General features: G+C 38.7%; 2 protein-coding genes across 4 annotated transcripts in view; one reads left to right on the top strand and one right to left on the bottom strand.

Annotated features, from left to right (window-relative positions):
* The window catches only part of PPTC7 (protein phosphatase targeting COQ7), a 43,072-nt gene extending 32,369 nt beyond the window's left edge, over window positions 1–10,703 (top strand). Inside the window, exons 3-6 of the mRNA XM_060119457.1 lie at window positions 327–525; window positions 3,743–3,866; window positions 5,411–5,540; window positions 6,648–10,703. Of these exons, the coding sequence (XP_059975440.1) occupies window positions 327–525; window positions 3,743–3,866; window positions 5,411–5,540; window positions 6,648–6,706 (512 nt within the window). The 3' untranslated portion in view covers window positions 6,707–10,703. The remainder of the gene's footprint in view (window positions 1–326; window positions 526–3,742; window positions 3,867–5,410; window positions 5,541–6,647) is intronic.
* Window positions 10,704–12,127: 1,424 nt separating this feature from the next.
* The window catches only part of RAD9B (RAD9 checkpoint clamp component B), a 31,779-nt gene continuing 19,212 nt past the window's right edge, over window positions 12,128–24,694 (bottom strand). For 2 of the 3 annotated variants that reach the window (XM_060119200.1, XM_060119199.1), the window contains 5 exons: window positions 22,568–22,674; window positions 22,420–22,484; window positions 21,739–21,861; window positions 20,318–20,555; window positions 12,128–12,148 (listed from right to left, as the gene is read on the bottom strand). In XM_060119200.1, coding sequence (XP_059975183.1) covers window positions 12,128–12,148; window positions 20,318–20,555; window positions 21,739–21,861; window positions 22,420–22,484; window positions 22,568–22,674 — 554 coding nt within the window. Of the gene's footprint in view, window positions 12,149–13,023; window positions 13,153–20,317; window positions 20,556–21,738; window positions 21,862–22,419; window positions 22,485–22,567; window positions 22,675–24,694 lie in introns of those variants that run through there. The other variant, XM_060119198.1, reaches the window with a different exon arrangement.

Genomic DNA, 24,694 nt, shown 5'->3' with positions numbered 1-24,694 from the left:
GCATTTGACATAGATTATAGCACTATTGAAATAATGTGGTTATATACCAGCCATTTTTATTGTTTCCTGTCTCTGCAAGTGGAAGAATCCAAATCATCAGTGGCACGCTTAACTATGCATAGTATAAATCCCGTTTTCTTTCCCCGTCATGTTGATCCTGATCAGGTTACTAGGGACATTGATATGGAGCCATAACTAAGAAAGGTCCTGTTTAGGCAAAGGAGATTCAAATTATGGCATGTTGCTCTTTGGGGTGATATGACAAAAATGTGTATGCAGAGACAGCCTAGAAAGAGAAAATAAATGGAGATCATTTTTGTTTCTAGGTAGCAGTACTGCCTGCATCGTGGTGCTGGACAGAACTAGCCACCGCTTGCACACAGCAAACCTGGGCGACTCAGGCTTTCTGGTTGTCAGAGGTGGTGAAGTTGTGCACCGATCAGATGAACAGCAGCATTACTTCAACACTCCGTTCCAGCTCTCAATCGCACCCCCCGAAGCCGAGGGAGTCGTCTTGAGTGACAGGTAACCTCCCCTTTCTCACCAACAGGTTCCTTCCCATTCCCCTTAACTACAGTGTTGGAGATAGGCATTTTCCATTCTCATGTGAGAAAAGAAGGCACCTTTTAGTCTGACAAGGACCTTTTAGTCCGACATCGAAAGATACTGTGCTTGAACTTGATATTTCAGCCAAGTTGAATTCTGATAAACACCTGATAATTTGACCAGACTATGAAAATACTATTTCAGGCTTATAGAATATCAGTTTTTCATACCAAGACCACATGGTACATACAGTTGTATTTGTTAAATTGTGTTGGAGAAATGAGTCACTGTTTGTCTGTGCCATTGCCTATACAAGATTTTGCATACATTATTAGGGAAGAATGCAAACAGACATCTGCTTTATTTATCAGAATAACTTCCTGATTCTCGGGGCCTCCTATAATATGCATCAAATAAAACTTGCAGTCCCTACAAAACTTGTCAGGCGAAGTTAACTTTCAGGAAATGGACTCAGAGGTGGTCTGATGGTGCTCTTGACGTGTTCTGTTCTTTTTTTCTTCTGACACCTTCTCTCAGTTCATTTTTAAATTGTCAAGAACTTTCCAGGAAAATCAGTACTTTTTTGAATCAACTTTCACAGTTTTATCTTTTCTAAGATCAGAGTACAGAGTAACACTAAAACAGTCTCAGATTTCACTGCCTTTAACAGCCTTATAGGGCTTGACACAAACATTGTTGGCAATTCATAAATGTGGTTAAATGGGTAATGAACCTTTTGTAAAAGTAGAAGCATTCTAGCAAGTGCTTATTGTCTCTACTTAACAGTTCTTATTGGGCCAAATCTTAAGTCCAGACTAAGATAAAATGATGATTACTGCCATCTTTTAAACTGGAATGAGCATACTGTATAATTAAGTACTCAGTATTGCCCATCTGAAGTCTGTTGCTGACTCCTAGAGAGAGGGAAGCAGTTTTTTACTTTCAGATTAAGGCAGATTACCATAATTGGAAGAAAATTTGATTATAGGCCCTTCTTCAGTTGGCTATAATGCACATCAATATTAGCCCTGTTGGAGTGGGGAGAACTCAGAACCCCAAGGCCTTCGTAGATGCCAAGTTCAGCTAACAGTTTTTGGAGAACAGTGCTTTAATTTCCCTTTACTTGATCCTTGTTGTTTTGGCTTCTGAGTGCTAGAGCGGCCCTGCTGTACCTCACACGCTATCTTTGGGACAGTGTGGTCAGGACAGCACTTGGCCCGGCCTGACAGTGAGGTGGAGGTTGCTTCCCCTGGAGCCCAGAGGCAGCATGCTAGCATGTGATTTCAGCTCGTGTTTCGGTGTAGTCAAAAGTTTCCAGCAGCACAGTATGTTCAATCAAAATGGGCAAAACTGCAGCTGGCAGAACACCAAGCTCATGGGTGGGAGTGTTGGGAGAAGAGGACGATCTGTCCAATGGCAGCGAGTCTCTCACAGACAGAATAGCAAAGGACACTCCTGGGGAAAGAAAAACCTCAGCATAAAATAGAACTTCCTTGCCAACCTGGTCATTAATCTAAACTTCTAGAATCTGATTAGTTTCCAAAGACTGAGCAAGTGTGAAATGTCTTGTATTGTTTCTCTTTATTCCATGGAAGAAATCGACCTGGTTTCTACCAGTTTTACAGTCTTTTTGAATTTTTCTTATTTTTTGGTCTTTTTTGTTTCCCAGCTGCATGTTATCTCCTTAGTTATTAGTCCCTCTTATCCATAAAATATTATTTTAAGCTTAACTTACACATTTCCTTTAGTAGCTGTTCTTACAAAATGTTTACTGTATAACTGTGTAAGCGAAAGCTAATTTGTTCCTTGCCAAAAGCCTGTCACAGAACTTCTAGATGTGCTGCTGCTTTCCTCAGTCAAGAGAAGATGAACTAGAAATATCCTCAGTGTGCTTTGCGTAAATCCCCAGCAGGCATGGGTGGGCTGTTTGTTTTTATGTCTTCTCTTTGCAAATTTTATAACATGTCACTTACACAAGTTTTTTCTTGTTTTTAATCAAGCTTAGGGTGCTTTGGTTCTGGCCCCTCCATTCTGGGTCAGTGTATGAATTTTTTCCTGGCTCTTGTTCCCTAATTACAAGTGAAGGTAGATTATCAGATATCTCACCTTTCCCTCACCTTGGAGGCTTGGAAGCAGTGGAGCTGGCCTTTGGAAATGGCTGAGAACCAGCCTCTGAGGGAACCATTAACTCTTTGAATATATTTTCTCTTCTCCCCACCTGTGGTTCCCCCCACCCCCCGTTCTTATATCTGTTTTCTTATATCTTTTAAAAGTTTGACACAAAAAGATGTAGTGAAAAATCAAGCTTCTGTCCCTACCCCATCCACACATTCTGTCCTCAGAGGCAGCCACTGCCAGATTTATTCTCTGCATATAGAAGCATCTCTCTCTCTCTCTCTCTCACACACACACACACACAGAGTACCTTCTTCTCTTCATTAACAATATAGTAATGAGTTTTTCCCCAATTTGGAGGGTCAGTTACTTTGTTTCTTCCATTCATTAGATATTACTTGAAGACCTACTGTGTGCCAGGCACACTAATAAATAAGTAACCTGTACATGATGAGCACTTTGTAAGCCCTAGGAGACACACAGTCCTTACTCTACCAGAGTAAGTATGACTTAGTAATCCTAATTTGGTATTACTAGTAATATACTAGTAATTACTAGTATTATAGTAAGAAATACCATTGGAGGTATTTCATATGAGTTAATTCTTATAGGATTTGCATGCTCTCCTCCATAGTGCTCAGTTATTCCACTATAACACAGCCTCCTGAGAGCCAAATTCAAGCCTGCAGGGAAACTGATGAGTGGAAAGTGAATAAGAGAGGATGGAATTTGGCTCTAAAGAGTTAGGAAACAAAGACTCATTTCCACCAGGATTTTAGAGGCATTTTAGTGTCTGACTCAGAAAAGAACCCTTCCGCGTTTTAAACCATGTGCGACTAATCATCAAACTCAGTTTTACTTGATAGTTTTAGTTAAGCTTTTGAAATATTTATATCAGAGTTTTCAGTTAATTTCTTTCAAGGTTAGAAATTTCAGAATGCTGGTTTTTATTATTGACTGCTACTATATATTAGTTTTCCTTAAAGCCTCATTACATTGTAGCATCATTCCCATTGGAAACTTTTAACAGTTATCTCTAAAGGGCTCTGTTAACTTTGTCCCTATGCTGTCCTTGTCACAGCCCGGATGCCGCTGATAGCACATCTTTTGATGTCCAGTTAGGAGACATTATCCTGACGGCGACAGATGGACTCTTTGACAACATGCCTGATTATATGATCCTTCAGGAGCTAAAAAAGTTAAAGGTAATTAACTCAAAGGTTGGCCTTTGGAAACAGTGACCCTCTCTGGGCAGCTGAGTTTTATTAATTCAATTGCATTATCTCTTTTTGTAGTTTTGGAAAGGACTATTTTGTGAATTTAGGAAAATAAAAATGGTTCTAATCTTTCAAACAATGGTAGATGGAAATATTCACAGTTGGAGAACTTGAGGGGGAAAGAGGCTTCTCATCCAAGCCTTTATTTAGTAGGGTGGTAAAGGTAGGAAAAGTCCAGATGGGCGATTTCTTGTTTGTGTTTTTAATGGTATTTTAATTGTATTTAATGGTGTTAGTTGCTGGTTGTCTTTTTCACTTTTTATTCTCGTAGCAAACTCAGCAGGTGTTCAGGCTGGGAAAGATAGGAAATCATCATACCAGAGCCAGCCAAGGCAGCAGCCAAGGGCAGCAGGCAGCTAGGGGCCTTGATGTGATCTGAGCTGTCATCAGTAACGAAACTGTTCAGATTTGGCCCATACAGAGAGTGGAAGGAAGTGAAAACCAGTCTGCATATTCTCCTGGCTTTGTAAAGTACTGACTCTGGGGAAAATTAGTCTTTTCTCATGTTTTTACCACTAACCACTATGACTTTGAGTAAGTTTCTAAACTTTTTAAGCAATATTTTCCTCACCTGTAAAATGGTGGAGTGGTACAAAAGGCCTGTTTTGTAGGGTTTTGGTAAGGATATACCAAGACCGTGCATTAGAAACCCTTAGCACCACGCCTTGTCTGTGGGGCCTAGTAAAGGTCAGGCACTTACACGTGCTGGCACTGTGCTCTGTGTGGTAACAGAATGACAAGCAGAAATGACACATTCCCTGCCCTTATGGAGCTTACATTCTAGTGGAGGAAGACAGATAATACAGAGAAAGAAAGAATAGCTATAATGGTGGTGGTAAATAAGAAGAAGAAAAATAAAGTAAGGTGAAGGAATACAAAATAGAGAGGGATTTTCAGTAGGGCAACTGGCAGCCCTTACTTGGAGAGCACACTGTGCTTGGCCAGGGGTGCGTTCCCAAACAAGGAAACTTTTGAGGTCATCCCGAAGTGCTATCAAAATCCGCCCTTTCAACCCCATCCCATTTTAGCAAGAATGCCTTAAGAATTTCAACTGAGAAAAAAAACCCAAATATGAACATTCAAGGGACTTCCCTGATGGTCCAGTGGTTAAGACTCCACGCTTCCACTGCATGGGGTGTGGGTTTGATCCCTGGTCAGGGAACTGAGATCCCACATGCCACATGGCGCGGCCAAAAAAAAAAAAGAAAGAAAATTCAAACTTCAGGACCCAAGTCCATGCAAAGGACTTTCTAATTGACATCTTATGCAGGCAGCACTGGTGATCTCATTCATTTTAGTCGAGGTATAATGTTTCATTGTCTTCTCTAACTGGAATAAAACTTAAATGGTGGAAACTATGATTAGATAAATGTTACTGTCTTAAAAAGTGATGCTTGCAAGTGATGTTTACTGTGTGCAGAAATCATGTGAGGCATTCTGGTAAAAATAACTCTCTCTTGTTTTCATATTAGAATTCAAATTATGAGAGTATACAACAGACGGCAAGAAGCATTGCTGAGCAAGCTCATGAGCTGGCCTATGACCCAAATTATATGTCACCTTTTGCACAGTTTGCATGTGACAATGGATTGAATGTGAGAGGTAAACATTCTTTAGGAAGGTCATAGGGACTAACTGGGGACATAGAGGATGGGAGCATTCTGGGCTGTGGGTGAGGCAAACTACAGCACTGGGGTGAGACTGCTGAGGTACCCTCTCCCAGCTGTGAGCCTTTGGGAGCAAGGTCAGCAGGCTCTAACACTGAAGGACAGAGCAAGTGCATGTCATCATGTGTTCCCCACAGAGGTGCCCTTCAGAACTGAATTTAATTGGCTGCAGAGGCAGGTGGAACCTGAAGCCCTTTATTGCTGCCACTGCACTGCTTGGACCTGAGCCCCAAAAGCCTCCGAGCTCTGCCTGGAGGGCCTGGACATTCCTAACAGTTTAAACATTCTGCCCTTCACGAGTCTGACATTTCACTTCTCCCTTCCTCTGGCTTTGTGGGACTCATTGACAGTCTTTGCCTGCCAAATTGCCATGGCAGGTTTTGAAGATGGAAGTAATGTTAGACTGTCCTTGCCTAAAGAGTCTTCCTATCTACTGAGCGATATGTAGCTTTGGGAGCAGGCCAAGTAGCTCAGTCTTGGAGCTCAGATGACATGTTGATGCTAGCATATCAGAACTAGTAGAGTTGGTCAGTTTCTTGCTGGTGTAATCTTATGATATGTAAAGCATTTCTTAGCTGTCCAGGAAATATTCAAATAGAAAAAAGCACATGCCATAGCTGATTGCCAGATTAGAATACAAGACTATTACTAGTTTCAAAACATTGGATATGTTTGTCCAAATTAGGATTGTGGGTATAACATGTAACTTTTTTGTCAGGCAGAATTAATCTTAGCCACATTTTGTCGTTATTGTGATTGCTATAAACAGAGGATATGGTGGTGGCCCTTTTAACAGAGCTGTTGTAAAGGAGCAGGGAAGGTTTTTTTTTTTTTTAAGCTTCAATTAAATTACATGTAATTTCTTGGTGCATTTTAACTATTTATCAACTGGTTTTTTTCCTTTTTTCTGCCAGAGTATATTGACAAACCAAACCTGCCTGAAATGCCAGTATTTGCTTCCTAGTATTTATTTATTTAGGCTTACATTTTTTATTGACTTTTCCTTTTAAAATATATAAATACGTTTTCATTTTCATTTTAGGTGGGAAGCCAGATGACATCACTGTCCTTCTCTCAATAGTGGCTGAGTATACAGACTGACTCACCTAGGTGTCAACTCCTGCCTCTCCTTTCATCATCCCAAATTCTCCCCTACCGTGTGTGCTGATCCTGCTGGCAGGACCATGTTTCTTTGCTGCTGATCTCAGTGGCCAGTGATGTAAGCCTTTTGCCTGTCTTTTTGAGACCCCATTGAGATCTTTGTTGAGAACCACTACTGTCATTCACTAGCTCATATCTGCCAGCAACATTTGAAGAGAATCAAGATTTGAAGATTGGTCTTCACTTCACATTGTCCTTTCCATGATGGGATGGAGGTTTTCAAAGCCAAAATGTCTATTACTTTTCAAAAACGGTTGAAGTATTGAAAAGAGTAATATTGGTAAAGTGAATTCAAAATTAGAATGTTAAAGGGATTTTAAAAGTCTAACACAAATTGTATGTTATGGTACATCTACTAGAAACATACGTTGTTCATCAAAAGATACGTTACACGTGTACTATACAGTCTGTGTTATGATTGGGTGTGGCTTTATGTTTTCATTATAAACTCCTCTATTTTTCAGGGGCTTATAATCTTGCTCTAAAACATTGTTCTGGATTACAAAATCTTGATCTGGGGGGCTTTTTTTTGGTTACAAGTTGGAAGAAAAATTCAGTTTAGTTCTATATGTGCAAATGTTTCATGGTTTTTAAAAGATGATTAATTGTGCTCCTGTGATGAAAGTTTCAGCAGTTTATTGATTACTGCATATCACAGGCTGGTGGCCTGATCTGCAGAGGGGGTTGGGGAGACTCCTTACCAAAAATTTTTAATGGAAATATTATTCAAGGTTATAAAATTCCTCAAAGCCTACAAATTTAATGTTACAGCTGAAATTCCTCCCAGCTGCCTGATATGATGCCCCCGTGTGGGAGCTTTAGGCCCACAGGCCTGATGGGTTGAGAATGGAACAGCTCTAACTTTGAATTTTGTTGGCCTTTGATGGTCACGCTATACCCCTTGTCTCACTCTTAGACCTGTTGTTAGTAGCCTTGCTTTCTATAGAGCATGTACCAAATTCAGGGAGTCCATGTGGAAAGAACACTGTGGGCAGCGGCACAAGAGTCCACGAGGAAAACTCCTAGTGATGATATGACATTTGCATTTGCCCTACACAGAAATTTAGGGGTTTCTGAATCAAGCTTAATGTTTACAGTTTCCGAATAGCCATCTTGCAGTGTATAGTTTCCTTATAAAATTACCCCACATTCAGTTTTTCCATTATCTGCAAACTCAAACTTATTTTTAAGGTTTGTGTACAAGTCGACTGCTGTAAAGATATATATTTTTGGGTCAGTTTTTTTCCTTCATTAACTTTGTGGTAGAAAAATATATATACTTAGAAATCCTTAAATTAAAGCCATGTTTTATATATGTCAGGTAACATTGGTGTATAGATGAGAATGCAATTAAACCTAATGAGAATCTACTTGAGAATATAGAAAGTCTCTTTCTCTAAAGGAGATACTTACTCCCTGGTTTATTGCATTAAAACTTATGTTTGAGGTTACCTCAACTTGTTTTAAAAGATTTTGTTTTGTGAATTTGTACTGTATATTTGAGTAACTGTCAAGCTTTTGTTTTATTTAAAATTGTTTAACATGTACCATGTACATGTCATTACTATATTTCAATGCATCATGCTTGTAACAGGCATTTCATTTATAATAAGAATGAGTTATTCATTTGTAAGCCGTTCAGTAATTTATCTACTATTCCTAAATTGGCATAATGTTAGATATCTATTTTGAATCACCTTTAATTACATGTCAGAATGCCTTAACTACCCTAACTTGACAAAACAGAATTCTTTGGTAGAGGAGATGGGGGGTGGGGTGGGGGGTGGAGAGAGACTCTGTTTAAATAATGAGAATCCATCGTGCTGTGATAAAACACAGAAGCGTGAGTGGCAAGTGGCGGGGTATTTATTTTGCACAAACTATTTGCAGTCTCTGTGTATTTAAAAAGTAAAGAAAGTTGCATCCAGAAGGGTTTTGTTGGAAGGAATACATTTACACTTGGGCTGACAACTTCAGTTCTTTTGTTGGGTTTTTAATTATTTCTGGTCAGAGGTATGGAGCCTTATGATCTGGATATATTTTGTATTAATTTTCCAATGCATACATTTAATTCCTGGTAAGAGCAGTGCTGGTCACGTCACTGGCTTTCTCTGCACTCATCTAAACCCATCAAACACAATCTTTTTTTTTTTGCGGTACACGGGCCTCTCACTGTTGTGGCCTCTCCCGTTGCAGAGCACAGGCTACGGACGCGCAGGCTCAGTGGCCATGGCTCACGGGCCCAGCTGCTCCGCGGCATGTGGGATCCTCCCGGACTGGGGCACGAACCCGTGTCCCCTGCATCGGCAGGCGGACTCTCAACCACTGCGCCACCAGGGAAGCCCCAAACACAATCTTCATAAAGGTAGATTGATGGTTTTTTACACAACTCATTTAATCAACTTACTCTTTTTTGAGAAATGAGCGTTAGAAATTGACAATGTGTTTGTTCCAGGGATGTTGAAAATAGTGGGACAAGAATTGAGTTTCACAGGGGAACTGACTTTGGACCTGGCCTGTAGATTTGGGACACAAAATATTTTCTTTTTTTCCCCTGCCCATTTTGTGTTATGCACTTAATTTTATGACTGCGGGGGTCTGTTGGAGTGCTGCTTAACAAGTAACTCTCCTTCCACTGTCAGTGGTCAGAGGCTGTGTAGTACTCATACTGGAATTTTCCATGTCACAGGACCCAAGTCTTTGTGGGGTGTGCCTGAGATATACCACTTGGTGGGTCTAATTCTGAACTTGATGTGTTAATTGTATTTTAAATCAAGCAGTATAAACACACATATTGATACATTTGCCTCACGTAGTGGACTTTTATAACAAAAGAGAATTTGGATTTCTAATTTACAAATGGCAAATTATTTATCCCTCTCTGGATGCACCAAAGACCAGTAAAGTTTATAGCTTTTCCATCTATATTTATAAAGCAATACTGTATTATAAAAATCAATATTTTTATCACATGCTTGAAATTTTTATTTTGTTCTGTTTTAAAGTGTGCACTCTAAACATATCAGAACCTTATTTCTTCCTGTGAACTTAAGCTGCCTGCGCACAAAAAAGAATTCACTGAATGGATACGCAATAGAGTCCATAGGCTCCTAAAAACTGAAAGAAGAAATGAGGTGGGGAAAACAAGTTACTTGTCCTGAATTACTGTACTGGCTTGACATGGTTGATGGGTACTAAATCACAAAAGAATCCATTCCAGGTGTGCATGTCTGGGAGTTGGGCTGTAACTAGATTAGAAACTAGATTTCGAGCTTTGCATGATGGGCGAGTATCTTATCACATCGATTGCATTCGTTCTGGATAGAATAGTAGCTTTCAGTACCGCCTTCAGTACCACCAACATACCACATCATGTAACAAGGCAGTAATTGTGGGAATTCACTGAGTCAGTTTTGAGCGTTTTGGAGATTGTAAACAAGATTGGCTAGAACTGTAAATGTTTGTACTTCTGATTAAGTTCATGGTTCCTTGTCACCTTATACCAGCTATCTTTGGTAGAAGCTACAGCATCCAATTTTCCTGGAAACTCACATTTTTGCATTTAACAAGTTTTACAACATCAAAAAACCAAAATCTGCTTATAAAACAAAATGTGAAACAGAAAACATTTGGATTCTATTGTTTAAAAAAATTAAATTCTTTGCAAAATTGAACTTCAACTAAAAATCGACAGTGTCCATGTCAAAATTTTAACTGTAAGCAGGTAGTTTGTGGCAAAGATGGCTAAATAATGAAGCAAGTCTGAATTTGTGTATACTAATGAGCTGCTTTTTTCTGTTGAGACTATCATTATTTGTCTTACCCAAGAGGCAATGACCTGAATTGGATGTCTGAAGTATAACTTATGCAGGAATAGTTCTGTAAATACATTTAAATAAACTGTAAAGATATTTAATAAATATAGTATTTATACTAATCTGTGTACTCCTTTTAATTTGAGTGGTAACAAAATAAGACACTGGCCCTTGACATTGATTTTGTTGGTCCCTATCAGGTCCTCATTTCCAAGCCTCTTAGTCTAGCAGTGACTCCATACTGTGTAGCTATCATTTCTGTCTTTTACTAGTTTATTCACTAAGGCTCTTTTTCACCAGCTCATTTACTACATCAGTTTAGCTTCCTCAAAAATTCATCAAACTGGATTAATAATTGAATGTAACATATAGATGGTTTCCCAGCTGAGAAGGCTTTTGCATCTTCTAAATGGTATGTGAAGTCAAACAAAAATCCGGTGTCATTTAAATTTAGCATTCTGTATCCAAATTCTAAAATCCAAACTATATACAATTTGACAGTGTAACTATCTTTTACAGACCAGTGCTGCATCTAGGTGATTACTGATGATGATGATGATGCCTTCACAGCCTAAACTGCCCTGGCCCATTTCAGTGAGCGAACAAGAAACTTCATCCTCAGCAAGGAGACCTACAGTTACTCTCGGGTATAAATGTTCTCCATGTAGTCATCTGCATTTATTAGGAATATGTGAAATTCAGTGTTAGTCATCAGTGTAAGCAAAAAATACATAAATCTTTAGCCTACAATGTGAAATTATGTGGGCATTGCCAGTTTCCAAAAAAAGCTTGATGAAAGCCCAGTTTCATTCACTGAGGAACATTTTGGGATGAACTTGAGTTTTTATTAGGTTATTGTGGGTAGCTATGACTCATTACCAAGCTACAAGAGCCAAACTCATTCTGGTTTTAGTTTGAACTCTGTTCACAGTTCTAAAGTTTACTAATCCACTCAGCCACCTTTGTCTTATTATTAATTCCTCACAAAATCTAAAGCACAATTGCTTGCCAGTTAACATTTCCTTGTGATTTGATGGTTTCACAGGCTTAACAATTAAGGTGTTACAAAAGTCTAGTTTGTCAGGTTATAACTGATTCTAAACAGGTTTGGGAGAGGGAGAGGCACACATCATAAGATGTTATATAACAATATTTCTGTGCCAGATTTTTTATTCTGTGCAGGTAAGAAGCTAATTCTTACTTTTTTTTTTTTTTTTTTTTTTTTGCGGTATGCCGGCCTCTCACTGTTGTGGCCTCTCCCGTTGCGGAGCACAGGCTCCGGATGCGCAGGCTCAGCGGCCATGGCTCACGGGCCCAGCCGCTCCGCGGCATGTGGGATCTTCCCAGACCAGGACACGAACCCGTGTCCCCTGCATCGGCAGGCGGACTCTCAACCACTGCGCCACCAGGGAAGCCCGAAGCTAATTCTTAAAGAGGCAAAGAACAGAGACATGCATCTTCCACCTCATTCCCCTCCAAACCCAGGCTTTCTTGGCAGTGGAGGCTGTTGTTCTATATCAGATAATACAGAAATAATTTTTTGGCATCACTTCTTTTCTGCATCACACTGCAAAATTTTAAAGTCATATTTTTTTACTTAAAATCTTAACAAAATATAGCAAGCAATAGACCAAAAATGTTATGGCATTACATGCATAACTTTTTACTATGTCTGAAAGCACCAAAACTCAAATGTTTGCAATCAAACACAGAAGATACCTGAACTCTACAAGCCATATTGATGCACTCAAAATGGCTGCTAAAGAAAGTTTAAATACCTTTATAAAACTGGTAAAGAAAATGCTAAAAACTCTAGTGTGAATGTGCACTGAATGGAAGAATTCTTTTTTATTTTTTTTAATTGTATTTATTTGGCTGTGTTGGGTCTTCATTGCTCCACGCGTGCTTTCTCTAGTTGCGGTGAGCAGGGGCTACTCTTCATTGCGGTGCCCGGGCTTCTCATTGCGGTGGCTTCTGTTGTTGTGGAGCATGGCCTCTAGGCATGCGGGCTTCAGTAGTTGTGACTCATGGGCTCTAGAGTGCAGGCTCAGTAGTTGCGGCACACGGGCTTAGTTGCTCCGCAGCATGTGGGATCTTCCCAGACCAGGGCTTGAACCCGTGTCCCCTGCATTGGCATGCGGACTCAACCACTGCACTACCAGGGAATTCCCTGAATTGAAGAATTCTAATGAGCTTTTTCCCTGCACAGAAAACTTCTCCCTCCCAAGAAGCATAATGGATTTAAAGCAAATTACATTTACTTGAAAAGCAGCTATTTCTAGATATGGTTGTTGTATAAGAAGATGTTTAGAAAACCAGCAGCCCATTATCCATTTCAAGGAAGTCCAAGACAATATCTTCATAGGCTTAAGTGTGAAAATGAGTTTGAGGTGCAAGTGAGCCAGTAAATGGGTGGGGGGCCAGCTCAGCCATCATTAAGTGTTAGAATGTAGAAAAACTGCCATTATTCACGTCCTCTTCACTGTCACTTGCTGTTGCCAGACTGTGGAAAGGGTGGTTGAAGTGTTCTCGTTGGTCAGAAGAAACTGCTCCAAAGAACATGCAAGAAAACTGGAGGGGAAAAAAGTAACTGTACTGTTTATTCAAAGCAAGTTAGTGCTCATCAAATACCCCTTTTCAGAAACTAAGCCAAGGTGGTCTCCCTAACTTTAATAGTGATGGTTCATGAAATACCCAGAACCTTCTTGAGTGACCCAAAACATCCTAAAATAAAACCCTTCCCTGGACTCCAAAGGCACACAGTGTGGGATCAGTGGTCTGCTTCTGACTACCTTGCCTGAGCCATTGAAACTAACACCAGGGACTTCCCTGGTGGTCCAGTGGCTAGGACTCCACACTCCCAGTGTAGGAGGCCCAGGTTCAATCCCTGGTCGGGGAACTGGGTCCCACATGCGGCAAATGCAACTAAAGATCCCACATGCCGCAACAAAGATCCCGCGTCCCACAACTAAGACCCGGCGCAGCCAAATTAGTTAATTAATTTTAAAAAGAAAGAAAGAAAAAAAGAAAGAAAGAAACTAACACTAAGGCTGTGGGAGACAGAGATAAAGGGAGACACTGTAGGCCATCCTGCTCGACTCCATCCATCTTCTCTCCTTTCCCTCCTGCTGCGACAGAAGCAGCTACTCCTGACTAGAGCCAGTCCTTCTCTCCCTGTCTCTGACTCCCAGCCCCTGCCATGCCTCTCCTCTACTGGATAAAAATGTCAGCATTTTAAAATAATTAAATGTCTCTCATTAAAATATATAAATAGCCTCATTCCCTTCCTCCCTCCATCCTTACCTCTGCTGTAGAGTTGTCTACACTTGCTTTCTCCCTTTTCTCATTCTCCTATTCTTCCATCCTATCTAAAAAAGCTCCTGACCCTCACACAGAAGCACTTCTCAAGATGGTCACCAAAAATTGCCAGATCCTTAAGCCAATTACCATTTTCAGTCTCCATCCCACTTGATAGTCACTCGGACACTTTCTTCTCAAACCTTCCCCATGCTGCATTCTCCTGGTTGCTCTTAGACTTTTTAGCTGGCTTACCCTCTTCTACCCAGCCTTTGAATCAGGGTTTCTCAGCCTTAACACTACTGACATTTGAGGCCTGATGCTGCTTTGTTGTGAGGGCTGTCCTGCTCGTGGGAGGATGTTGAGCAGCATCCCTCGCCTCTGCCCACTAGATGCCAGTAGCACCCTCCTTCCTGAACTGTGACATCCAGAATTGTCTCCAGACACTGCCCAACGTCCCCTGGCCCTGGTTAAGAACCACTGCTTTAAATGATGGCAGTACTCTCCCCTGCACCCTCTCCCTAGGAACTTTCATTCACACTGCTGGCAGAAATTACTATGTATGTATATGTCAGGGAGTCTCACAGAATTTGAACTTCACATATCCTACTACCTACTTGATTTCTGCCACTTAACATGTCCAAAATAGAATTCATGACCTTAGTGAGCATTGAACCTGTTGCTCCAAACCTTGATACCTCCTTTTCCCTTAAGCCCCATAACCAATCCATCACAGAGTCCCGCTGCTTCTACCTCCTCAATTAGCTGTCTACTTTGGCCACTTCTCTCCATTGCTACTGAATCACCATCTCTCAGCTGCCACAACTGAACTTCCATTCTTGCCTCACTGCATCCCATTCTGCACATAGTAGCTGCAACTAAGGTTATCTTTCAAAAATTCAACTCTGGCAGCCCTCCCTGTTAAAATCCTTCAACTACTTTAAGTGCCACAGTACTTTATATGGCCGTTTACATGGCTGTTTACATCTGGCATGAATCGGCACTCACCAATTACTCGATAGTTTCATTCACCCTGTGCCATTGTTTCACCCTGCCTATCTGCCTGCTAACCACACTGGTCATCCTCCAGTTCCTTAAAACCAGCACGCTCCCTCCATCACAGGGGCTTTTGCACATGCCACACATCCACTCAACTCCCCCCTACTACCTCATCCTTTCCAGTTCAGCTCAAACACCAATTTCAAAGAAGACTTTCTGACCTCCTAGATTAGGTCAGTTCATACCTTAAATCCTCTCAAAGCACCTTAAACTTTTCCTTTATTGAACTTACCACAGGTTTTTAAAAATTATCAAATATTTAGTCATGTGACTATTTGTTTAATGTCTATCTCCCTCCGAGTCTATAATCAAGTTTAGGAACCTTTCCTGTTTATTTTGCATACCATTGTATACCCCACATCTACAACACAAGGCCCTCAACAAATACCTGTGGGAGTTGCATGGTAGGTAACAAGAATGAATAAATGAATGATTCCTGTTCTTGGCTTATCCTCACACATCAGAAGGTGAAGATGCCCTCTGCATGGGGCAGTTCTGACAGCAGCTGTTGAACCCTTGCTCCAGATGAAACACCCCAAATTAGCTGTGATATAGCCTGTGGTAGGCAGAATGATGGCCTGCCCGCACCCCCAAAGATGTCCATGTCTTAATCCCAGGAGCCTGTGAATATGTTATATCACATGGCAAAAGGTAATTAAGGTAGCAAATGGAATAAAGTTGCTAATCAGTGACCTGGACTATCCAGGTGGGCCCAGTGGACTCACAGGATCCTTAAATGTGAAAAGCAGAGAAGAATCAGCATCAGAGTGAAGCAATGTGAAAAGGACTTGACTGGCCAATGCTGGTTTTAAAGGTGGAAGGAAACCACAATCAAAGAATGCAGGTGATCTCAAGAAGATAGGAGGGCTTCCCTGGTGGCGCAGTGGTTGAGAGTCCACCTGCCGATGCAGGGGACACAGGTTTGTGCCCCGGTCCGGGAAGATCCCACATGCCACGGAGCGGCTAGGCCCGTGAGCCATGGCCGCTGAGCCTGTGCATCCGGAGCCTGTGCTCCGCAAGGAGAGAGGCCACAACAGTGAGAGGCCCACGTAACAAAAAAAAAAAAAAAAAAAAGAAGATGGGAAAGGCAAGAAAGCAGATTCTTCCCTAGAGTCTCCACAAAGGAACACAGCCTTGCCAACACCTTGATTTTAGCTCAGTGAGACCCATTTTGGACTTCTGAACTGTAAGATAATTTGTGTTGTCTTAAGCCATTGAATTTGTGGTAATTTGTTATAGCAGCAATAGGAAACTAATACACTGGCTTTGATTTTAATTGGAGGCATAGTCTCAGTTGCTTCTGAAGAGTCTAGTGTTAACCAAGGTCAAGATCCAAAGGCTGGAATTGACCTAATGATAGCATCTGTGTCTGTTCAATGTATAATATCATGTGCAAATAGCTCTTCATAATGCTTACTGTGCTATATTAAACTAAAAACCTACTAGTTTACTTTGGACTTTGAGAGCTGCCCTGAATTTGCCATTGACTTAAGATAAATGTCATTTGCTACCCCCTCTTTTCCCTACCTACTCTTTGGCCTTTAAATCTTTCATGGCTGGATGATCAAGCCCTTCCCTGGTATATAACAGTCTTCTAATGGAGAAAGTTTATGAATGGCCATACAACTTGGAATTAGTCCAAGTCCTATACAAATTGGGTAAGAAGATAAATTATTATAAAAATTTAAAAATAATATTCATATTCTCTTAAAAATAGAACTACCATACAATCCAGCAATTCCACTCCTGCCTATTTTTCAGAAAGAAAACAAAAACGCTAATTCAAAAAGATATCTGCACCCCTGTGTTCATTGCAGCATTATTTATAATAGCCAAGATATAGAAGCAACCTAAGTGTCCACCGATAGAAGAATGGATAAAGAAGATGTGGTGTGTGTACACAGTGGAATATCACTCAGCCACAAAAAAGAATAAAATCTTGCCATTTGCAACAACATCAATGGACCTAGAAGGTATTACGTTCAGTGAAATAAGTCAGAGAAAGACAAATACAGTATGATTTCACTTATATACGGAATCTAAAAAGCAAAACAAATGAACAAACGTAACAAAACAGAAACAGACTCCTAGATACAAAAAACAGGTGGTTGCCAGAGGGGAGGGGTGTGGAGGGATGAGTGAAATAGGTGAGGGAGATTAAGAGGTACAAACTTCCAGTTACAAAATAAATGAGTCATGGGGATGAAATGTACAGCATGGGGAATACAGTCAACAATATTATAATAACTTTGTATGGTGACTTTGGTCTTTGAAAACTGCCCTAAATTTGCTATTGACTTATTGTGATCATTTTGTAATGTATAGAAATATCAAATCATTATGTTCTGTACCTAGAACTAACAGAGTGTTGTAGGTCAATAATACTTCAATAAAAAATATGATAATAATATAGATATTTCCCCCATTTTGGTGCCCCTGAGAGCTGTATATAACTTACTGAAAATCCACAATGGAAAAAAATATTGGTCATTTGAATATTAGAATATAGTAATACTCCTCTACAACAGTTTAATTTTGAAAATGCCCTTTCCCGAAGTAGAATACTACCATATTATTTATCTTTTTAAATAAGGTGAATTACAATTGATTTCATTTTGGAATTTTGTGATACTACTTGAAGGATTTAAAAATTTTTCTTAGCCTATCCCAAACCGGGGCTGAAGGTTTGCCAACCACTGGTATTCCTAGTGCATAACTAGGAATACAGAGATGAGTAAGACTCAGGCCTGTCCTTGATGAGCTCACAATCTACCTAGTGGAGTAACAAGCATATTTATTAAATTATTACGTGACATTAATAATGAATAAAACAAACAAAATGATTTGATTAGAATGAGAAGACTTCAAAAAGAGACGTATCACTTGAGCTGGGCTTTGAAGGGTGGGTAGGGGTTTGAACGGTGAAAAAAGGAATACTATCACCCCAGACTGTAGGAGCAATAGTATGAACAAAAGTAGAACACAAAAGCATTTGCTGAATGTTTCCACTAAGATCAGGAACTAAGCAAACATGCCCACTCTCTCCACTGTTAATGTTGTACTAGAGAGTATGTGCTAACACAACTGAACAAAAGAGTCAGTTGGAGAGATTAAAGAAGAAATGAAACTATCTCTATATAAAAATGACATATAGCATGTCTGGAAACCCTGAGAGAATCAATGATAAAACTAATGGAAACAATAAAATAATTCAGCAGGGTAGTAGGATATAAAATTAACACACACAAAAAAAGTATCCTTCATATACGCAAACAACAGGCAGTCAGAAAACATAATGGTAGAGAAAACTATTCACAATAGCAATATAAAAGGTTAATTATGTAGGAATAAACTTAAATGTGTAAATGTATATGAGAAACATTTTAAGACACTCCTGAGAGACACAAAAGTAGACCTAACAAGTGGAAATATATTGCCTGTGTTTGGATAGAATGACTCAACATCATAAAGGTGTCTCGTAACATCTCCAAGTTAACAGAAATTTAAGGAAATCCCAATTAAAAAAATACCAACAGACTTCTTCTGGAACTAGATAAGTTGATATTAAAGTTCAAGTAAAAAATACACATTCAGGAATAGCCAGGAAAAACTGACCAAATCTACAAAGGGATACTAACTCTACCAGACATTAAAACATACTCTGAAGGGCTGGAACTGGACCTCAGGGGAGGAAATGAGAAGATTTTATTAAATACCCTAGGGAAAGTCCCTGAATGCCATTCCAAGGAGTTTAGGTGAAATCCTATGGGAGAAGCAGAATGATCCAAGAGACAATAAAAGCAGAAGAGTGATGTATAACAATAACTAACATTTAATGAGCACTGACCATGTGCCAGCTCCTTGTATTAGCCCAGTTAATTTTCACAACAATTCAATTGGGTAGCATTATTATTATTCCCATTTTACTAACAGAAAGAAAACTGAAGCAAAGATAAGTAACTTATCCAAGTTACACGGCTAATAAGTGGCAAGACAGAGATTCCAACCCAGAAACTCTAGAGCCAGTGCTCTGGAGTCCTATACCTCATTGTAAATATAAGGTCTCAAAAGAATCTTCTGGTACACTGTGGAGGAAACCAGAGGAGAATGGATGCATGGAGGTCAATCAGAAGGCTCACTGTAGTTCATATAGAAGATGATAATGGTCTAAATTATTTACCCATAATGTAATTTCATTTTTGCAGGAGTTAAGGCAAATAATTCCCTTTAAAAATAGAACTTTCTTTTTAGAATTTAGAATTTAAGTGACATGATAGGAAATTTGAAGAAAAGAGTGCTGTAATGGTACTCATGGAGCTTACAGCTCTAAATGTCACTTTCCCTAGTGAGGAAATTGGCAATCTTAGTGAATTTCAGGGAAGTGAAGCAGCAGGAAAATGTGTTCCTGTTGCTGCCTGCGAAAAAGTAAGCACAATATGTGTGACCAAAAAACAGGACGAGGAAAATGTTTCTGTATAATGAAAAGACAGATTTCAGTTTTCACTCTATGGCCAAGCTAGTAATTCACGAGAAAAGAAAATTGCCATAAGTGCCAGGCATATAACAGGTATTCAATAAACACTGTGGCATCAAACTGAATAATAAGTGGAGTTTACTATCCAATTTTACTACCCTAAAAGTCTTCATACAGTGTAAGTAGTGACTTTTAGTAATATTATTTCTCCTTAGAGTTATTTCTAACTCTAAGAAACTCATATTTCCAAACCAATAATAATAACAACAGCAAAACAAGCTTGAATAAACATTAATATAAACATGTAAAATAGTGACTATCATTATTTGATACTTCTAATAAATTATGTTTATCTTTAGTTCAGTGGATTTCTTAAGGTTTAACATTATAGCATTTTGTGAAGTTTATCATCCATCTAGTAAAATGTTGGTAACATAATAATGTTCTTAACTGGGACACCACTATGAAGGAATTTGTGATGTTTCTTGTGATGAAATTTACATTTGTACTACCATGAATAAAGAATTTCCCAACCAAACTTGAAAAATAAAATTAGAAGAACATGTATTTTAGATAACAAAGTATATGACTTTAGCATATTATTTGTATTCAAAGATAAGTATGCTATAAGAAATCATAATTTATTCTTTAAAACAAGTGACTCAAATTTCTATTTGAATATACTTTGTTAGAATTACTCAATGAGCAATTTAACTATTTTGTATTGACATTCTGTAAATCAGCCTTTTCTCCATGTCAGACTGGTTTCACCTCTCCCTTATCAAAAAATAATAAAATTAATTTCCCGGATATTGGGGGTGGGCTGAGGCAGGGAGATTGCAAAGGGAGACGGATGATGAGAATTCTTGACTGAGATGCAGGTGTGTCTCAGTGTTTTTCTTTTACCTTCCTGAGGTATGAAGATCTTGGCACTTCCTCCGTGTCACTGACACTGCTTTCTGGTACTTCACTAATGTCTCTGTTCTCTCTTTCCGTTAAAGGGCTGCCACAGTTTTCTAATGAAGAGATGTTCGTGCGAGTCTCAGAATAAAGCCTTTTGGGTACTGCTTTTCTTGAGATATACTCTGCGTCCTTGCTGGTTGCATTTTTACCAGCCTCTGAATTTGAATGTATCAGCTCTGACCTGAGGTATTAATAGAGATTAAGTGAATGAACTGTTTACTTTGAAAGATATATTTTTATATAACTAATGGATCAATATGGGATGACAATAACACTGGTTTAGGGAATATACTGAAATAACATTGAACTAATTGTTGAAAGTTAAGATTTACATACATGATTATTTAGAAATTCTCTTGACAGATTCAAATTTTTCAGTAAAGCAACCCAATGTGTATGAGACAATCTTGTGACACGGTAATAGGGTGAAGTTAGAAAAAAAGTCAAATAAATTACAATATATCTGTATGATAAAATTGTATAGAGTCATTAAAAATCATGTTTCCAAGTTATTATCAGCAATACTGGAAAATGTTCACAATATAATATTTTGTGGGAAAAAACAATACAAAACTACATATGCTATATGACCCAATCTTGTTTTAAAATGCAACTGTATGCAAAATTAAAAGTCTGAAAGAAAACACAGTGTGCCAAACATTAACAGTGACTATCACTAGACGGTAAAATTGTTGGTGTTTTTTAATTTATTCTTTGTACTTTCCTGCATTTTCCAAATTTCCCATAGTAAGTTTATGTTACTTTTACAATGAAGCACCTTCCATCAAAAAAAAAGTTGTTAAGAGACAAAAGGGGGAGCTCCCTGGTGGTCCAGCGGTTAGGATCCGGTGCTTTCACTGCCGTGGCCCAGGTTCAATCCCTGGTCCGGGGAACTGTGATCCCTCAAGCCGCGCAGTGCAGCCAAAATTTAAAAAAAGAAAAAAAAAAAAAAAAAAAGAGAGGGAGACAAAAGGGGAAAAAAAGAAAGAAAAGCATGGCTGTTTCTCTCTCTAAGAAAGAGAGTTCTGGGTAGTGAATACAAACTTTCCTGTGAACCTTAACACTATATCACTCCTAAAAAACAACTCTGAAAATGGAAATGAGTTTTAGGTAACAACAAAGATAAACCAGGCAGTCCTGTTAAATTGTGATCGTAAGAGAAAAAGCAAATATCTAGTGAAAGATGGGTGATATTTCTCTATTACAGTTAGGTCTTCCTGGAGCTTTCCTGATTCAGTTAAAATTTCTGATCTTCTAATGTTTTCATCCTCAGTTGTTTCCTAAATGAATGCCATTGAATTATTTCAGAATAAGACTGCAATGGCTTTATCCCAACCAATAAAGATGTTAAAACATGGCCTTACCTTTTTCGTTTTTGTGAAAGACACAGTGATTGTGGAGAAGATGCTCTACTTGGCTCATCAGCTAATGTAGCCAAAATAAAGTTGGCTTCCAATAACATATCGTCAATACTTAAAGCCATGGGTCTAAAAAAGGCAAAGTCAGAGCAAACATCACACTCATCACACTCACACTCATTTTCTGACGGACATTGGGAAAACATTAAAAAATGATACTTAATTTTGGAGTAAAAAGAAACAGTAAAAGTCTTGTCTTTTCACAAATCGAGACAGCCCTAAGAACTAAAAGCGTCCTTAGAAATCATCACATCCAATTTCATAAAACACATTCATCCTAGCCCAATCTCTCTGAAATTTTAGTTCTGAAATATCATATGAAGTACCATAGTTTCATAGAGATTTAACTTGTTTAAGCCATGTATAATTTTCTAATTTGGAAATTTATTCAGTATGTCAAGTTTTAAATGTTTTTACTCTTCAGAATAATATATCTTTCTAAATCAAGTTACCAATAAAAAGAACTCTAGGTTATGACATCTTTCAAAATTTTAGTTTAATAAGTGTTGTTAGTAAAGTTAAGGAATTCCTGAGGTGTGAATTAATTTCAAAGTGAACCAAAGGGTTTTATTATTAATGTATGACAAAAGAAAAAGAAACAAACTCAGAAATTTCCTAAGGACCTACTTCCCAGGAAAATCAAAATGAATGGCTATAGGAGCATGTGTAGCTTCTGAAAATGTCAGCATTCCCTGAAAGGAAAAAGGGGAAAAATGTGAAATCTTTATTAAAAATTACCATTGATAATTCTAATTGGACACAAATTTTGGTTTACCTTCAGTTCTTTGAAGCAAAATGTTATTTCAGTGTTGACTCCAATTTGAAAGAAGTCAAACTCATCTGGCCCAACAAACATCTCACTGTATACAGAATTGGTCAAATCTGCTCAATGTTATAGGAAAGTAAAGAATAAAATTAGTTCCAGAGGTATTTGTTAAATTTTGATAAGAAAATATAAGCATAAGTGATAAGTTAAAAATAGCCACAAATTCTCTGACATTCCTTCATTGAGAGGTGGGGTCTATGTCTATGTCCCCTCCCCTTGAATCTGGGGTGAGTGGGCTCTTCATCTGCTCTCACCAACAGGATATGGTGGAGTGACCTGGTGCTAGTTTCTGGTCTGGGCCCAGGCCTTAAGAGACTGGCAGCCTCCACTTCCTCAATCCCACAAGCCACACAGGGCAGCCAAAAAAAAAAAAAAAAAAAAAAGTAAAAATCAACTTAGAATGGGAGAAAATATTTGAAATCATATATATGAAAAGGGGAGAAAAATAAAAAGACAAATAACTCAAGTGAAAAATAACGGATGTGAATGTGAACAGACATTTCTCCAAAGATGATATAGAAATAAGCAATAAGAACACAAAAAAAGATACTCAACATCATTAGTTGCTAGAGAAATGAAAATCAAAACCACAATAAGATAACACTTCACACCCACTAAGATGGCTATCGTCCAAAAGACAGACAATAACAGAGGTGTTGAATTTTTTTTCCCCCAGAGGTGTTGAATTTTGTTCCCTAATATTTTATTAAACTTTTATGTGCATTTTTAAAATGAAAATATGATCATACTATGCATACCATTTTGTAGTCTATTCAATAATATATCCTGACTATTTTTCCATGTCAATAAGTACATTTTCCTAATTATTTATGTGTGTTGGTGCTTTGTGTTTTCCACTACAAAATTAACTTCAATAAACATCTTGGACATACACACCCAGAGAGAAAGAAATGTATATATACACACACACAAGACTTCTTTTTTTTTTTTTGGCCACGCCACATGGCTTGCGGGATCTCAGTTTCCCGACCAGGGCTTGGACCCAGGCCACAGCAGTGAAAGCACCGGACCCTAACCATTAGGCCACCAGGGAACTCCCAAGACTACTTTTAATAGCTTCATAGTATTTCACTAAACCAATCTCCTGTTGTCAGATCTAAGGTATATAGAAAGAGATGAACCAAACTATTGAGTCTCTAGACAGTGGGATTTCAGGTGACTTTATTAGTGCTTTTTATGTGTTTTTAATTTTCTTCAATGAACATGAATTATGTAAGTGTAAGAACAAAGGAGAAATGGTATATATATTTTAAAAGGACCAAACAATACCTTACAAATACCTTCATCTCAATCAAGAAGGCTCATGTCATGACTTGTGGTTGCCAGGGGCAGCGGGGTGTGGGGGTGTTGCTGGATTGGGAGATTGGGACTAGAAGATGCAAACTATTATATAGAGAATGGATAAACAACAAGGTCCTACTGTATAGCACAGGGAACTATGTTCAGTATCCTGTAATAAACCATAATGGAAAAGAATATGAAACAGAATATTTAAAAAATTAATTTTAAAAAAAGGCTCATGTCACTCCCAGTGTGCTGGCATACAGTAAGTTCAATAATAAAGTTAAACAATTGGGTCCCCAGTCAACCATAGCTATAACTACTCATTAGAAAGCTGCTCACAAGGGACAGTGTCTGAATAAATGGCCATTTATTCAGAGATGGCATTATGAATATAAAACAGACCCTTTCACTAGCCAAGCATATATTTTCCAGATCATGCACCCCTGAGTGCCAAAACGGAATGCTAGATGGGACTTTGAGAGAAGCAATAAGAGCACAGTGGTAATGAGACTAAGCCCTGGAGCCTGACAGTCTATATTCAGATCATAATCCACCACTTATTAACTGTGTGACAGCAGGCAAGTCACTTAGTTTCTCTGTGCTTCATATTCTTCATATAGAAAATGGGGATACTAATAGTACCTACATCACAGACTTGTTACAAAGATCATATGGATTCAGAAATGTAAACCATTTAGAGAAGAGCTGACTTAATATTCATGTTGGGGCTTCCCTGGTGGTGCAGTGGTTAAGAATCCACCTGCCAATGCA

The sequence above is a fragment of the Mesoplodon densirostris genome, chromosome 15 (assembly GCF_025265405.1).
Source record: "Mesoplodon densirostris isolate mMesDen1 chromosome 15, mMesDen1 primary haplotype, whole genome shotgun sequence".
Lineage (NCBI taxonomy): Eukaryota > Metazoa > Chordata > Mammalia > Artiodactyla > Ziphiidae > Mesoplodon > Mesoplodon densirostris.
The sequence above is the reverse complement of the archived record's forward strand: the minus strand, read 5'-3'. Positions and strand labels throughout refer to the sequence as shown.